We start from the raw sequence: 16,751 nt of genomic DNA on the forward strand, positions 1-16,751 counted from the left end.
GGCGGCACCAACCCCGGGGCGGGGCGGAGTTAAAACCCGAAAAGAATTAATTAATTATTGCTGCCAGCCCGTCTGAAGCACTGCGGGGTGTAGTAAACTAACCGAAATCATCATAGAATGGCCTAGGCTGGAAGGGACCTTAGAGATCATCTACTCCAACCTCCCTGTCATGGGCAGGGACGCCACCTCTCGACTAGACCAGGCAACACATGGGGACCGGGCGGGAATCGAACCTGCGATATCGGTGTTGTCTTTTTTGTCAGCACCGCGCTCAAACTACTGAGCTAGGAGCCCGTGACTCGGTCTGAACAATTCCCCACCTACCACTGGTCCTCCCTAGCCCTCCCCACCTCCCTTTTTTTTTTTTTCTCTCCCAGAATTTATGAAATTTAACTTCTATACTTCAAATATCTATCTATCTATCTATCTATCTCCCGTAAGTGGCTTTCATTAGCGAAATGCACCGAGGCCCTCTCTTCCCTCGCACACCCACAGAGCAGCTGTCAAACTCTGGTTTGGTGCTTCAGGTGATGTTTTCCCCCCAGCACTGAAAGGAAAAAAAATAAGGACATCAGCACAACGAACTCCAGCTAAGCAGCTCCGGAACACTTCCCGGAAGTGAAGGTCCTTGGAGCTGCAAGATGAGGTGGATCAAAATTACCCACCACGAAAAAAGCAAAACCAAACTAAGTTCTATTCCGTATATTTATAGATCTCCACAGGCTGCTTATATCTTGGCTGTGTTAACCACAAAAACTCACTTTTTGCTTTTTCCTTGCAGGTTGTGAAGCAGATCATGTCAAAAGGCTGGATGCTCCCTCCGCCCCCTTCCAACCCCCCGAAGCTGCACGGTGTCTTTCAGACCAGGAACAGGGCTGTGGGTGAGCGAGTGTCTTCCCCCAGTTAAGAACAAAGACATTATTTTTATTTACAAAAAAAGGAGAAAAAAGTTTCCACACAAAAGCACTACAATGATAACTCCCTTTGGTAAAAAGTGTAATAAATGTCTCCATCGGTCTGTCTGTCGGTACTAATTCTCAAGCCACCTGGTACTATGGTACACAAGAAGCTAGTACAGTTATGCTAGCACATCAAGCATACTTCCTTTAATAAAAAAAAAAAACAAAACAAAAAAGAAAACAAAATCAAAAAACAAAAAAAATGGACATTTGTACATTTATTTACAAAAAAAGGAGGGAACATGTTAAAATCGTGTTGTTCTCTGTGTGTGTGTACGTACATGTGTGTGAAAAGCTGGTGCATGGCACTAGGAGAGACTAGTAAACAAGCAGGTACAAAAAAAAAAAGAAATTAAAATAAAATAAACAGTTCCACTGGCACTAGAAAGGACAGACCGATCTGCACGGGGTGAGTCCAGCCTGGGAGGGAGGAGATGGAGGCGAGAGGAACCCAGGGCCCGCTCCGTGAGCTGGCATCGAGCTGGAGCCCGGCCAGCGGCAGCGTAGAAGGGAGGAGAGTCTGGTCTCAACAGGCACCTGGGAATTTGGGGACAGACCCGAGCGGTCCGGTCGGTCACTGAGAGCCTCCCAGTTCTTCTCCCTTCGCCTCTCGGGGAGTCAAAAAGCCTCAAACGCTGCTGGTGTGGACGAGCTCGCTGCGTTTCTCTGCGATGGCTCAGTTCAGAGAAAGGGTCCTTCCCACCCCGGAGCAGGGGCCACGTGCCCGAGTCCAAGGGGTCGGCGGCAGAGCCCCCGCGTGTCCCGACAGGGAATCCCGCTGGTGACAGGTTGTACCAGCCACGCACTAGTCAAGTGGCCATGTTACGGAGATACACAGTGAGGGGGAGGAAGGCGCCGTCTTCCTCCTTTCCTTGATGCGCGCACACACACACACACATCTCCCGGGCCGGGGGGGTGTCGTTTTAGGGCGTCTTGAATATCGTGCCGTATTTGACGCGGTACTTGTTAATGCTCACAAAGTGCAGGGTCTCTGTGTCACAGGTGGTGGTGCAGGGCACCAAGCCCTCCAACCCTTCGCCCATCAGCCACTTGTTTGTCTCGGCGGCCATCTCGCGGGGCACGTGCTCCTTGGTCCATTTGTCCACCCAGGCCTGGAAGCGCTGGTGCAGCCGCTTGCTCACTCTTTCGTGGGACTGTGGGAATAGGAAGCAGCGTTAGCAAAGAAGGCGGCTTCGGCCCCCAAACCTGCAGCATTACGCAGAGCTCGGCTGCCCGTCCACACAACCGAGGGGATCAACAGCCGCAGGCAATGACAGAGGAAGAGCTCCGATAACAGCGCCCGGGTCTCCCCGCCTCAAGGCAGTTACTGTGGCAAAACGAACTCAGGAATATCGGGAGATTAATGTTCTTTGTTTAACATGGCAGCAGGACAAGGAACAGATCCTGTGGGAGACCAGTGCGCTGCCCAAAGGGTGCTGCCTCCTCCCGCTCGAGCGGCAGGGAGCCAAGGCAGAGCCCGGACCAGGCAAGCCCTGCTCTCCTCAGCCCTTGGAGGGGCACGGTTCCAGGAGGGAGCAAGGTCCGCATGCATTGTGCACATCAAGGGACCCAACTGCCATGGAAAATTAAGAACCAGGTCCAGTCTGAAAGGCTGGCTTAACAGAAACATCGGGAGAGGAATAGCGGCACGCATCCCGAGTCAAAGCAGCTGCTTAAGGAATGTAAAATCCAGTACAGATGCTCAAAAGCCACAGCTTGAAAGCCACGACTACAGTCGTAATTGAAAACAGCAAATATGATCAAGCCTCAAGATTAAAACTTACATATTTTATTATTTGTTTTGCTCTCCCAAAGGCTGACTGCTTCTCCGTGTTAGCTGTTCAATCTAAATAGATTTGTAGTTCAGTGTAGCTTCTGCAGCTCCTTGGTGTACTTTAGTAACTGAGGGGCTATGCTGCACGCTCTCTAATTAAAAGTTCAATAATTTGACTTACGTTCAGACTCTCTGTGATAAAACACTGGCACACAGTATCCTGTTTATGACACAACCTCTCTTTGAGGTTTGTGCCAGTTGAAGGGGATAGAATTCAATCAAATCCTCAGTATCAGCATGTTAAAGAGTCACTACTTGAACAAAACACTCATCTGATGCAGTATTTTCAAACCTGTACTCACAGCTAACGAAATAAAACCATTATTTGCATTTCATCAGCAAGAAACTGATGGTACATAGGTGTTTTATAAGGCTAACTAAATGACTAAAACAGAGCTGTAAAGGATGACATAGGCAGGGGGAGGCACACCTCTCCTACTTCCTCACCTCCCAGGGAATTTTCTCTGTGGTCAGTAGTTTGCTCAGAAAAGCAAATAATTTAATAAACTGAAAACAATCTCTGCAGCTACAGAAGAGACTACCGCTGATAGAGCTTCTCGGGTACCTCTGCTTCTAGTTGCTTAAGTCAATAACTTTTGCCTGAATCTGGCAGGTTTCACTTTCTTCTACGTTCTACGCAATGACATTCTGCTTAACATTGGGTTTTAAATAGATTATATAATAAAATCATAGTGAAATATTTCAACCTTAAGTCTACATAGTCAGACTAGAACTAGAGTTTGCTGTTAAAGCTCCCCAGTTTTCTCTATTGGATGGAAATATTCCCATGGGATGAGAAAAGCAACGGAGTGTCAAAATGTTCAGAGACAAAAATTGTCTTTCTCCAACCAAATCCTCCTAAATTTGGCTGATGTGGAGTCACAAGCTATTTTCTTATTGAATAAAAGCAAGTCCCCAACCTTTACAGATGAAGAGCAGCCCTACTCTCCCCCACGCATTCACATCCTCCTTCCTTTGCCCCAACACCGTGACTTTTGGTGCAGAGAACCAAAGGAAATTTGAATCACTTCGAAAAGACAAATTCCTATTTAAATCAGCAATCATGAGCGCTGACTCCTAGACATCAGATGCCACAGATCCTTGGGTCCAGGACTTGCAAGCCCAGGAAAACACCCACAGGAATTTTTCTATGTCGGTGACCTCACTGCTCCCACCCTTGCTACAAAGCCCCAGTTTCCAGACCTGCTTCCACACTTCGCCATGCGGGAGCAACCCAAGGACTCCCACTCTCTGTGACCGTGGGGATGGGAAATGATGAGGGGAGGGCATCCAGAGGGATCCCATAGGGACAGGAGGCATTTGATGCTCTGCATTCTGCATCATCTCTGGGAAAGTCCTGGGAGAACAGGCACTCCCACACGTCACTACAAGACAGGTCTTCCCTAAAAGAGGGGGACCACCACCCATGGGAATTATCTCCTGGAAGAAATTTGAGAGCTTATGCTCAAGTCCTATCGTAATAAAACTCTCTGGAGAGAAAAGAGGAGGAGGTGATAAGATGATGAGAGTGAGAGGTGGAAGAAGAAAAGATTACACCTTAGGAACATTTGGAAGATCTTTAGTGCCTTGGCAGGATAAAATAGCACCCCGTCTTCTTGTCAACCCAGACCACTAAATGTTACTGACTGGGATCCCCAAGGAGATTTCGTTTGACTGTCCCCATGTGACCTTTGGGAGCTGGCGGTCCCAGGAAACACCAGCTGCCCACCCCAGCCCTTCCGTTCGCTCTTACCTGCTGAGCTCGCAGCAGTGCAGTCCTCCTGTACATGTAATCCTCTGACTTGATCACGTACACCATCTTATAGGAGTTCAGTTTGAATTTACACTCCAGCTTGTCCAAGCTCTCCACATTCTCCATGGACTTCTTACTGTTTCCCTCCTTCCCTTCCTTCTCCTGCTGCTCTCGACCACGCTGACACTTACGGATCCGCCTCAGGTTCCTGCAAAGCAGAGAAACCCTCTTGGAGTTACCGCTCACCCTCTCATGCTGCACATAGCCGGTGGGTACGTGCCGGCACCTCTAAAGCCTGACCAATAGCTTGGAGCAGAACTCCCCACAGCAGTCTTTCAGGCTCAGACTGCCCAGCCCTGTGACGGACCCTCTATGGCCAGATGTAGAGCCCATGGAGGAGGGCTCACAGCACAGCCTGGCTGCTCACCTCGGCAGGAAGACTGGTTTCTGGGCCAGGTGCTCGCGGAGCTCAGGGGAGGTAGAATCGGAGTTGACGTACCGCTCCACGTAGTCCGACCAGCGCTGGGAGAGAGCAGAGAGCAAGGATTAGCCACTGCCTTCCCACCGCACAACGTGGGATGGTTAAGGACTCTAAGCTGGAAGTTGTACAGATTAACCCAAGGTAATTTTTGAATGCTCTGTGCATTGTATCCCCCAAAAGGCAGGTACAACACTTCTCTATCCAGTTTTGAGGGGTTTTGAATACAAAATAAACCAAGAAGGATTTGCCTACTCACATTACTGTAAGCTTTATGGTGTATCCTTGGTGTTTCTTTATCTTATGCTGACGGACCACAACAACAGCCAACTGGACACCCTCATCCAGTGCACCCTTGACCATCACAGTCAGCTCTCCAGACAAGCTGCTCTTACCTCTGCTTCTACAGGGTCATCAGAGTTCTCCTCTTCTGTGTCCAGCAGTTCAATGGTTAACTGAACTTGACCTCTGCTCTGAATGAACATCAGCTATAAAGAAAAAGCAGAAGGAACTTCAGTAAGAGGTTGCAATCAGAAAAAAAACACCTTCACTTCTCACTCGGGCAAAGGGAGAATGAAGCAAGGTGGCATAGTTTAAAGGGACAGTAACTGTGCTTCCTGACAGCAGAAGGAAAACACTACCCAAACCGCACAGCCTTTGAGAAACAGAATAACTGCAAAGCTTTTTGGGGAAAAAAAAAAAAGAAGTACTTTCCTTGCTCAGGAAGGGCTCACCACCTCCTGTGTCTTAGACGAAAAAGCACGGATCTGATTAGCACAGAGCTCCAGGTTCATTTAGCAATATATGCAGTCAGCAGTGATTCAATGCCCAGTCAGTATTAGCAGAGCTCCCCACAAATGACAAAGGTTGAGACCAAGAGAAACAGGAGAGTTTGAGCTAACAAATTAAAACTGGTAACAGCAAGTCAGTATGATACAACCCAAAGACATTGTGAAGCCTAAGGGATATACACTGCTGTTCCAGGAAGTACATTTCTCCTTGAAACCTCGCTTCCAAGGGGCCCTTACAGAAGCATGAACCTAAAGCTGGGGAACAGAACTTTCCTTTCAACTTTCAGAGTTACAGAACACCCTCAGGGCTCCTTTTTTAAAGGACTGGTGCCTCTCCCTTCCTAAAAGACATCCCCCTCACTGCTTGCTGCTTTTATCCCATGGTTCACAGCCTGGCTTTACCTTGAAACAGTTCTCCTCTGACATGAGCTGCTCAGCTTTGCGTTGGTAGGCGGCCTCCAGAAGAGTCCGAGAGGACTGGGAAGCGAGAAGACCTCCCGTTGCTCCGTTGTTGTTCTCCGACAGGTAGAGGTCTGTTACCTGCACACAGATCTCATCGCTCACAATGTGCTGGAGCTGGAGAGGAGTGGGAGATTTAGTACCAAATCTTTATTTTGTACAAGTTTAAAAATCCAAAGTCACTCAACTGTCTTTTGAATTTGCTTAATGCCTGGAATGAAGCAAAAGGCTACTGAAAAGCAGCTCTACTCTTCTGAAAGAAAAAACACCCTTCAAGCCGTTCTATTTTCAGCCCCTTGTGTCTGCTTTTTTCTTTACACTACACAAAGGCACATGGAAGAATTTTTCTCTTGGTCACACATTCTCCCTACCAGCCCAGAAAAAGGACTAGAGTTTAACAGCCAAAATGAGCTACTCAAACAACTGAATAAATGAGAAAACGTTTTAGAAGAGGCATGCACTGCTCCTACAGCACTAGTGAAAAGGAAAGAAATTATTTGCCATTTAATTCTTTAATTCAAAGTTTAAATGTGGGCCTGGGCTTTGACTGCAGCAAACCACCCATCTGCTTTCTCTACCCTGCACCACCCACCCTCCAGCCGTTGCCGGCAGTCACCTGTCGAACGATGCTCTGGATCAGCTTGTCCATGGTAAAGGCGATGTAGGCATGAATGGTGAACATCTCGCGCAAGGAATCCTCGTACTGCGACGAGTCCATGTTCCCATCCAGGAGATTACGCACCATGTCCAGGAAGGCTGGGTAATAATCCTCAACATCAATGTCCACTGCAACAAGAGAGAACGGGAGAGATGAATACACCACCCCAAGAAGGGTGGCTTTGACTTTTGGTCCTCAGACTACCCAGTCAAGCTGAAGAGTTACTGGAATAAGCTTATATTTGCCTTTTGTAGACATTTAAACAAGTAATTTCAAGGCCACAGCTACTTTCATAACCTCTTTCTAATCTAGCCTCCTCCACAAGCTCTTTATTTCTGAAAGACTTATTAAAAAGCTTTGAAAAATGAAATAACTCCTATGAAATAACTGCTGCGTATTACTGTGTTGCTATTTGGGCCCCACATATCCCACACCTTCCCATCTCCTCCCTCAATTCAGCGCCGCCCAGTGATAAAAGAGAGATCCTCCCATTCTAAGGTGACTGCTGAAAGGTCACCCTAAAGGGTCACTCTGAAGACACCAGGTAAGCCCTGTCAACACACTACAGAGAGAAGCGTTTTTCTCCCCCAGGCTCCCAGCAGCAGTCACTCACTAGGCTCTTTCAGTCGCAGCTGGATGGCGGGACTGTCGCTCTTGTCTCGCTTTATGCCCAGCACTTCCCTCTCCCACTCCCTTTCCCGCGTCTCCTCTTCGATCTGCCGCTCGGCCTGGGTGCAGATCCTCAGCAGCCGCAAGCACAGGATCTGGTGCAGCCGCATGAATATGTACCAGTTGCTGTTCACGTAGAAGAGGTTGTAGACCTCATCCATGCCCCGCAGCTTCTGGGCCGTCGTGTTGTTGAACATCAGCTTCGTTTTGGGAGGACTGCCCCCAACACCGTTGTGCTTTTTTGCAGCCCCAGTAGCTTCGTCCACATCCATTTCCTCCTCTTCCTCCTCTTCCACATCTGAGAGTTCACCTCGCTGAGCAAACAGCAGGTCAGGAATGAAGTGGTACATGATCTGCTTGATTTTGTATTTGTCCTCTTTCTGGATTCCTGTCTGCCGCTTCACGTGGTGGATGATGAGAGAGGCAGCGTCTTCCAGGATCTGTTTGTCTTTGTAGGCTAGTGATAGGTGTGGGCCTGTGGGGACTCCAGCATTGTCTTCTGAAGCCTGCTCTTGCCTCTACAAACAAGAAATACAGCACAAAACTTAGTCCCAAAACACCTCTCTCCAGCCAAGAGCCTTTCAGAAAGCTCTGCCAGCAGCACAGAGCTTCCTCTCTCACTGGTGAGAAACAGGAACTGAAACCTCACTTGCAAAGTACACAAGCTCAGGGGCAGGAAACTATTGGTGATCATCTTACCTCATCGTAGATGCTTTCAATCTCATTGAGGAGACTCTTTGATCTCAGGACCTTGGTATCATTCTGCTTGAAATTGATGCCCTGGTGGTCCAAGGATTTCAGGTAATACTTCTCATTCTGCTCTCGCCAGACTTTATTAAACCCTCTCTGGGCTTCTCGCCACTCTTCCTCTTTCATCTTTAACCTTGAATCAAGAAAATGAGAGTGAGCCAAGAAATGTAAAGGTCCCACTCTGAGCGTACAAAGAAAACTTAGGCCCATGGCTAGATGCTTACACATCTCCTCGAGCTTCCCTGAGGAGCTGCAGCACCCACTCCCTCTTCTAGACCAAGGAAAGGGAGGTTGACAACAGAAACCGGGCAGAGGGTAGCACAGCTGCCGCGATCCAAGCCCATGGTCACGTTCAGCCATAGGACTCGGAAAGGGAATACATTTAGCCCTGGGACAATCCTCACCTTACACAACGATGCTGACACTGGGGAAGAAAAAAGGTTTAAGAGGAGGCAATAAAAGCTCTCCATCCCTCCAGCTGAGTTGCACGGGTTTTGTTTGGGGATAATTCCCTCCTTCTAGGTGATTATTAGGAAATACAGCAACTGATCATAAACATAAACCACGCTTCTTAATTTACAGCCTTGTGGAGGTCACACCCTTTATGGACAGAAATTAGCAACTTTTACACAAATCTGGATGATGTATGGTGCGTTATCCCTTGGGAGAACCCCGGGGGCAGGATGCTAGAGCAGTCGGTACCTTTTCAGTACAATGGGAACAGCCACAGATGGGTTCTTCCGAAGTCCATCAATGATATCAGCTGCTTTGTCAGCATATATCCTCTGGAGAGCCTTGCGGTGGATCACCTCCGAAGTGCCACCCAGAGTGTTGTCCAGACGGAATTTGGCCTGCTCCTCCGCAGACAAGCGTGAGAGTTTCTTTTGGATTGCCTCAAGGACGCGGATCGTTGCCAGGTTGGTCTCCAAGACAACATCCAGCTGAAGGGAATGGTGCATTAGCCATTGTTGAAAAGATAAAACATGATACTTCACAGAGGCTAACATTTAAGTGACATGAAACAAGAAGCCGTGCATGTTTAACAAGGCGTACTTGAGCAGTGGTTTCCACATTTGGCTGCTCTGAAATAATCCAATTATATTTTACCTGCTACCTAGATAATACCGCATAAGAATTTAAAGGCTACCAGAACGACAGCGTTCGCAAATTACATTTTCCACTTGGGAACAGAACACAATTGACAGTTACTCCACAAAAGGATGCGCTGAATCCCAGCGTCTTCAGGTAACTGCTGAGCTAACTTCCATTTCCAGTCAAGATGTCAATCATTTAACATCCTGAACGTATCGCTTTTCAGATTATTAGAGGGGAATGCATGTTCTTGTGCGCTCCGTAGGCAGTAAGAACAGAAAAGATGCATCGATTATATGCTGGCCATCGAAAAATTTCACCCGGAGGGGTGTGAATGAACAGCTCTGCACAAAAGGCAGGGGGCAGGGGTGGTACCTTGGACCAAGAGGTTGGTTATGCAGCCGCTGCTTCTTGCATTAAGAGCAGACCAGCTTTTACGCAGAAAACAGGTGACATACACAAAAACCAGATTCTAAGCAGCAAGTATTACAGGTATAATTATACCCAGATCATTAACTGCTCACAGACCCCTAAGCTTTTGAGGACATGAATCAAGGAAAAGCAATTTACCTCGAAACGCTCATCCTCGCACCTGTAGATGTGCTCTTCATATTGTGTCTTCTTGGAGCTCACGAATGTAGAGTCTTCGGACCAGGACGGGAAGGAGACCCAGGTGTCATTCAAAACCTTTGAGGGAGACAGAGGAAGACAAGAGTTATGGTCAGTCTTCAAGAGGGTCACACTCATCTAGCTTCTGATGGGAGGATTTAACTCCCCAGTCACAAAATTCTGTGTCCCTTCCAAACCCAAGACACCATCCAGCATCCACAAGACAATCCCAAATGGCCAGAACCAAAATGTACGGGGAGTCTGAAAAATTCATTAGCTGGAGCTGTGAGAAAAAGTTTGCAAAGGAAGAGAAAAAGAAAAGCGAAAGGAGCTTTTCCGTTACTTTGTGTTAGTCAACTGCAATCAGGTGGTTCACGTGTGTGATTCACCATCAACAACACTGGGTGGTCATCACGTCAGGCACGACAGCGTGTGATTTCCACCTCTAAATAAGGTTAATTGGGAATATAAATCCATACCCCAGCAACACCTTTCCTGGCAAAGCGGCTGAGCACCTGCAGCTTTCACCACTTCCAAACCAGAAACAGAACACTCAAAAGAAAAAAAACAAACCTCAAAGAGGCCAAAGGCAAAGACACAAGTATTTTGGCAGGCAGTGCTGGAAGTCGTAAACATGAAGCCTGAACAACTGAGTCATTAGATTCTCACAGGAAGAAGTAACTGCATCACACAAGACACTTTTGAGGGACACGTCAGGACTTAAGATTAAAAAACGTGCAATTATCTTTTGTCCAGGTTGTTTTCACCATCTTGCCGCTGCTTCAGCTGAGCACCTATCATCACTGCCGGGACGTGGTTGCTCACATTCGTCCTCATCTCTCAAGGAGCATAAATACACAAAAAACGTGGTATTTTCAGACAGTGATCTCCCAGCTATTTGTTGTGGGTGCCCCTGCTGACTACAGTCACACTGGAGATTTCTGGGGCCCTTCCCTCCTCCAGTGTTTATTAACTGGCCTTCAGGAAGAGTCCTGCTCATTCACCTCCAAAATATCACATCCAAGACCAGTGAAAGGACAGGATCAGCCAGTATCGTTCCCACATAAGGTCATTACAACACATTAGAGGGCTCAGTGAGTACATCTGCTCCTGTGGGACTCGGCTGGGAGACCAGCTTTGACTCTTGACCAGAAAGGCTGGTCCCCTGCAGGGCGACAATTTCCCGAAGCAATGCACCATTTCTGAAGACAAAGAAGTCTATTCAGCATTTCAGGTGGAAAGGAAGAAGCACGTGAGGGATATGTGGGAGAATCTGTCTAGAGAAAATGTGCTCTTCTTCTGCAGTTGGACTAGAGACAAGTCTGAAAGCAGACTAAGGGGGAATTTGGATTAAAAGCAACAATCTTAAATAAGGTACTGCCTTGTAAAAGATCCCTGAGATCACATTAAGACTGTATGGAAAAACTAGTTCTGCCATTTCCTACTCAAAGTTCATAAGTTTCTAAACTCAACACTCTTTTCACACGTGTTAATATGTAAAACACACATATCTAATGACTCTATATTTTACTTACTTAATCATCACCACTATTTGGTGGGAGTTTTTTTCCAGCTGTTCCCCAACACTTCACACAACCCTTTCACAAGCACCACTGGGGAAGAGTTGATGCCAACCATCAAAGGCTCGTGGGGTACGGCATCTCCCAGCCAGCCTCCAGCACAACCCATTCCTAGACTGACTCCTCGCCCTGTGCAATAGCTTCTGGACATGGTCCAGACGTTCACAGGAGTGCCAAGCACTCAGCTCACCGTCAGGAACACCTTGGGGCACGCTCACCTCGGGCTCCGACAAACACAGAGATGATCCCAGCTGGGATGCTGTGCCCACACGTGCCTGGGTGCAGGATCAGCGCTCACCGGGCAGCTTGCCTGGCCCCAGCTTCCTGCTCAGCACCAGAAGAGCCTTCCTCTGCCACACAGTTCCCACCTGGGTGCATCTTACCTCTTTACACAGCGGAGTCCGCCCTGTGCACTTGGGTTGCTGGTAGCTCTTGGGTAAGGCTCGGTAGCTGGAGCCCAGTCTTTTACAGGAGGCATAGTCAATCTCCATGGCAATCCCCTCAGTAGCCCGCTCCTTCGGATACGTCTCCATGTGAACAGACTCTTTATATCCCAGGAAATTTTTAAACCAAGTGAACAATTCTGGGAATTTCCTAAAAATAAAATGAACAAAGTGAAAAACTAGCAAAGTGGGAATCAAACAGTGCTGAGCTGCGACGCTAACGCTAAAATTGATCGCTCCAGACTGTGTCTGTAGTGATCTGAACCATCAGTCTGGTGAGAGAGGACCCCCACAGAGCCTGACCAAACGGGATGAGAGCACTTGCTTGTTGCCCAGGTGTTGGACTGCTCTCTCGGTGCAAGTAAGGTGCTTCAGGATGACCCCCTCGTATCGCCATGGACATGCAGACAAGCACTGACAGATGCACCCTCTGCACACCTTGTGGCTACAGTCCCCGCAAGACAAGGGACAAGCAAGAAAAAGCAGCCAATGTCTTGCTGCAGGGTCACATCTGAGTATCCCAAACTACCCCAGGCCAGGTTCCTAGTTGTTTGCCTGCGTTCTTAACCTTCAGACAGATCTTTCCTTTCCAAAAGCAGCAAGAGGACACTGAAAAGCAGTTTTGTAGCTACAAGGCACAAGGCTCCAGTGCTGAGCAATCGCTTTAACCAGCGCTGCCTCCCCAGACTACATGGACCAACACAAACTATGAAGAAGCCTTTGCCCGCACAGCTGGAGTTCACCTGCTCGGAAAGTTTTCTGAAGAATTTATTAGGCTAAAATACTGCATCAGCTCAGCTCCTCTTATCTCATGCAGAGCTCCAGCAATATGAAGAATTGAACCTGTTACTGAGGCTAATTGAATCACTGCTCATTTATTGCTTTTTCATTACATGACAGAAGATAATGTCCAACTCCAGAGTAAGAAAACTGTATTATACCTTTCCCAAAACAGATATTCACCCTTATAACTAGGAGCATGTGGAAGAAATCCAGAATTTTTTGTCGAATACTTCAACTTTCCCAGCTAAAGGTAGCGTTCTGCTGATACGTGACTACTTCCAGTGGAGCTACAGAGAGAGTGGAAGCTCCTCAGGGCAGTTTTTTTGCACAGTAACTAGTGTAATGGGGTCCTGAACCCAATTTACATTGCTATTGCCCTCTTCCTTGGAATGAGGAACTCAGCTCACAGGACGAAGGAACATCAATCTTGCTGCCCAAAGTTGATGAGAGGCTATCGGTTGGTTTTAGCTTAATACAGTACACTACTGGCAAATATGGAAGTCATAATACCAATTTAGACTATAATATCCCCTATCGGTTTTGGCTTCATGACAGAATTCATCTGCTTTTTGGTTTATGGAAATTTTAGTGAGTTTGTACCAGTGTGCTCCTGAATGACCACGAAGGCTGGTGTTTCTTGCCTGGCTTCAGAACAGAAGCAGACCAAGTGTTCGAGACTCCTCACCTCGTCTAAGGAGATGGGCTCCACTTACCCCAGGAATGGAGAAACGAGCTGCACGAGCTCAGCCCGGGAGATCACCTCCTGGTTGAAAATAACCAAGCAGCGAAGGAAGTTTTCATATGCTTCTGTGCTACGCAGAGCTTTGCGGACCTTAGAGAGAGAAGAAAAAGGGAAAACAGCTGTTGTCAGGGTGGAATCGAGCCGCATAAGTTTTCGCTGCCCAGCAGACCCATATTCAACACTGTGCTTCCCACAAGTGCAGGGAGATTACACGTGGAACAAGAATGCAAATCTCATTAACGTGTCCTGTACCTAGGGCCAGACATCCTGACACCCACAAGAGCCATCTCTGAGCTGGGTAAGCCCTGCACCACCAGCAGTCGGTGCAGGACTCCGCAGAAAGGAGCTGCAAGTGAAGAACGACATCCCCCAAAGAACCCCCTAAGAGCTGTATTGTGAAATGCTGGAATCACGGGTGGCATCAGTCTTAACTGCAGCACCACAATCCCACCCAGGTTGCCTTTAATGGCCAGAGAACATTGCAACCGGGGAGCGGTGGTAAGAGGCCTGTGCTCTGGGTAATACCGCTCCATCCTCTGCCTGCGTTACGGCGTGGGTTATCACAGATAAAGCAGCTTCTGCAACCCTTATCTTCACAGTTACGAGGAAACCAGACGATTCAGCCCAACCCCATTACCTTTCCCACGAGAACAGTCAGCATCTACGCACCAGCCAGAGATCTATCATCATTAAGATTCTCGTCATTACAGTTATAATGCTACAGCGGGGATTTCTAGGTTTACTCATGTTAACACCTATACAGCCTTCGAGCAATAGATTGGTTCTCAGTCAGCACTTGCTGCTCTACACCATCGGGGAGTAACCAAGATGTTCACTGACACATGAATTTTACTTAAAAGGCTTGTGTACGTTCACTACATCCTCCCCTCTGAGCCATAAGAAATGTATGGGAATCTTAGGGAAGAACTCCAAGGTACCACATGGAAACATCCCACGTATCCTTCATTCATTCTGTGTGGTAAACCAGCAACAGGTAACAACTGTGCAATTAATTAGATTCATCTCTCAGGAAAAAAAAAAAACAACAAAAAACCCCCCAAAATGCCAAAACCCAAAGTGGACTTGAACCAGCTGCTTTGCAAACTGTGCTGTCACGCTGCAGGCAGCTCGCATCGGATGGGTACAGCAAGCTGTGCCAACACAGCAAGACACGCCACGCACATCAGCAGCTGCACGTGCATTTCATAAAGGTGAAAAAAATCTGGAGTGTGTGTTACAGGTTAAAAAAAAAAAGCATTCCTGGGTACAAATCGGAGGAGCAGCAGGTGAAAAGCTGGAGAATGACCTTTGGGGAAAAGACAGAAATATCCACATTTAAAAAAAAAAGATCACCAGTCCTTTAAAACAATTCAGTGGATCTAACTTAGAGGTCGCACGATACATCTGCAGTCAAGCTGACAAATGTTATCTGGGTGGGACATACATCACACGCTTCACCGTGATAAAAATCTGGATGTATACATGGCAAGAACATAAATCAATGATGCGAGCCAGCTTGCGCTGAACCTCGCTTCTCACCTTCTCAAAGAAGAGAGATTCTGTCCCAACACCGTGTTTGCTGGCTTCCGCCAAAGACTGGTCTTTTAAACCAAGCAGCTTTGGTTTCTTCTGTTAACAAAAAAAAGAAAGGGAAGAAAGAAAAAGGGCTGTTCAGCAGAGCAAGTTGCCAGGTTTTCATTACCTATTGCACAAGGGTTTCAGCTTCCTCACCCTGCAATTTGCTTTCAAATAAAAGAAAGGCAGGTTTTTTGAAGCAAACTTGCAGGAAAGTGTGGTCACAAGTTAATCTGTTGAAGGTTAATCAGTAGCATAAAACAACAAGTACTTTAAATACACTGTTGCATCCTTTTCTGTAACTAGTTGACTGAAACAGTCACACTACAGCCTATCTCCTTTTTCTAACTAGTTTGAGAAATCGCCAAAGTAAATCTTTGTTCCTGTCACTCACCTGGTTTTTAAGCCTTAAACCTCCCTAAAATTAGCAGATTTCTTTTTCTTTCTTGAATTCCACTGCAAGAACCTTTATTTCCTTCATACCACCACTTGCACTCAACATCCTCAAAAACTCTGAAAACTGCCTCCAGAATCTGTTTTATTTTACTGCAATTTATTTGAAGAGGAGGAGAAAGGGCAGAAGGGCAAGTAAATCACTGGATTTATATGATACATGCTAATCCTTTTCATCATAAAGCAAGATCAGCTGCTTTATTTGAAGGTAGTGTAACTCATCCATGATGCTTTAACACTAAGCCACCTGGCCATGAGACCACTACAAAGCCTCACGCTCTCAAAATGTGTGTCATTTGAAAAGGTCCGAGAGAACAATCGTTCACTACCATTAAGGAAAAAAAAATTAAAAAAAAAATAAAAAAATCACACAGACCCATGAAATGCATCCCGCTCTGCCACAGCCTCCTGGGAAAACCAGGGCTGCCAAACGAGCGGCTCTTACCTTCACCGGAGGGGTTGCTCCCGAGTGCCGTCGGATCTGACAGCCATTCTGGTTGGGTCTTTGCTGTTTGTTGTTGAGCTGTGGCTTCTTCACCGTGCCACCGTGATCGTTTCTTACCGATTCCACTTTCTCTGCAGTTGTCTTACTTAATAGCTTATTTAGAGACAAACCCAGAAGACCATTAGAGCTAAGTTCTGCACCTCCAGGCAAAAAAAAAAATGCCTGTTTCTCCTAGCTCTAGATGATCAATGTATTTTACTGCAGTTTCTGCAGTCTTAGAACAATCCTTTTAGGCAAAGGGATTGTATTTAAAAGACAAGTTATGGCCAGAAATCACAGCCTATCACCCTGACCCCATTCCCACACTCAGTAAAAGATCACTCCAAAAAAAACCAACCCAAGAAACAAACAGCAAAAGCACATTTTTTCAGAACTCTGGCTACATGCAGAACAGTTTTCCGTTCAGTATTTCAGTTCCAGTCTCTCTCCAAGACGACTCACCACAGAGCTGTTGGCGTCAGGCAGGAACTGCCCGAACTCCGAGAGCAGGTCCTCCTGGTTCTTGAAGAGTCGAGCCACCTGCGCATACACCTCCTGCTCTGTCAGCGCCGGTGTGTAGTTACCCCCGGCCTCCTTGGCGTTCCGCTGCTCCTTCTATCATAGGGAAGAGGAGAAGCA

At 47.1% G+C, this 16,751-nt stretch overlaps 1 protein-coding gene across 1 annotated transcript in view; it reads right to left on the minus strand.

Annotated features, from left to right (window-relative positions):
• Nucleotides 1-1,882: 1,882 nt before the first annotated feature.
• SIN3A (SIN3 transcription regulator family member A) overlaps nucleotides 1,883-16,751 on the minus strand; it is an 18,214-nt gene continuing 3,345 nt past the window's right edge. The window contains exons 4-18 of the mRNA XM_009865959.1: nucleotides 16,575-16,727; nucleotides 16,074-16,226; nucleotides 15,140-15,229; nucleotides 13,572-13,690; nucleotides 12,016-12,226; nucleotides 10,014-10,130; nucleotides 9,054-9,292; nucleotides 8,301-8,484; nucleotides 7,546-8,119; nucleotides 6,891-7,060; nucleotides 6,218-6,391; nucleotides 5,420-5,512; nucleotides 4,974-5,068; nucleotides 4,547-4,754; nucleotides 1,883-2,113 (exon numbers count right to left, since the gene is read on the minus strand). Of these exons, the coding sequence (XP_009864261.1) occupies nucleotides 1,883-2,113; nucleotides 4,547-4,754; nucleotides 4,974-5,068; nucleotides 5,420-5,512; nucleotides 6,218-6,391; nucleotides 6,891-7,060; nucleotides 7,546-8,119; nucleotides 8,301-8,484; nucleotides 9,054-9,292; nucleotides 10,014-10,130; nucleotides 12,016-12,226; nucleotides 13,572-13,690; nucleotides 15,140-15,229; nucleotides 16,074-16,226; nucleotides 16,575-16,727 (2,811 nt within the window). The remainder of the gene's footprint in view (nucleotides 2,114-4,546; nucleotides 4,755-4,973; nucleotides 5,069-5,419; nucleotides 5,513-6,217; nucleotides 6,392-6,890; nucleotides 7,061-7,545; nucleotides 8,120-8,300; nucleotides 8,485-9,053; nucleotides 9,293-10,013; nucleotides 10,131-12,015; nucleotides 12,227-13,571; nucleotides 13,691-15,139; nucleotides 15,230-16,073; nucleotides 16,227-16,574; nucleotides 16,728-16,751) is intronic.

Source organism: Apaloderma vittatum, unplaced genomic scaffold (genome assembly GCF_000703405.1).
Source record: "Apaloderma vittatum isolate BGI_N311 unplaced genomic scaffold, ASM70340v1 scaffold26293, whole genome shotgun sequence".
NCBI classification, from domain to species: domain Eukaryota; kingdom Metazoa; phylum Chordata; class Aves; order Trogoniformes; family Trogonidae; genus Apaloderma; species Apaloderma vittatum.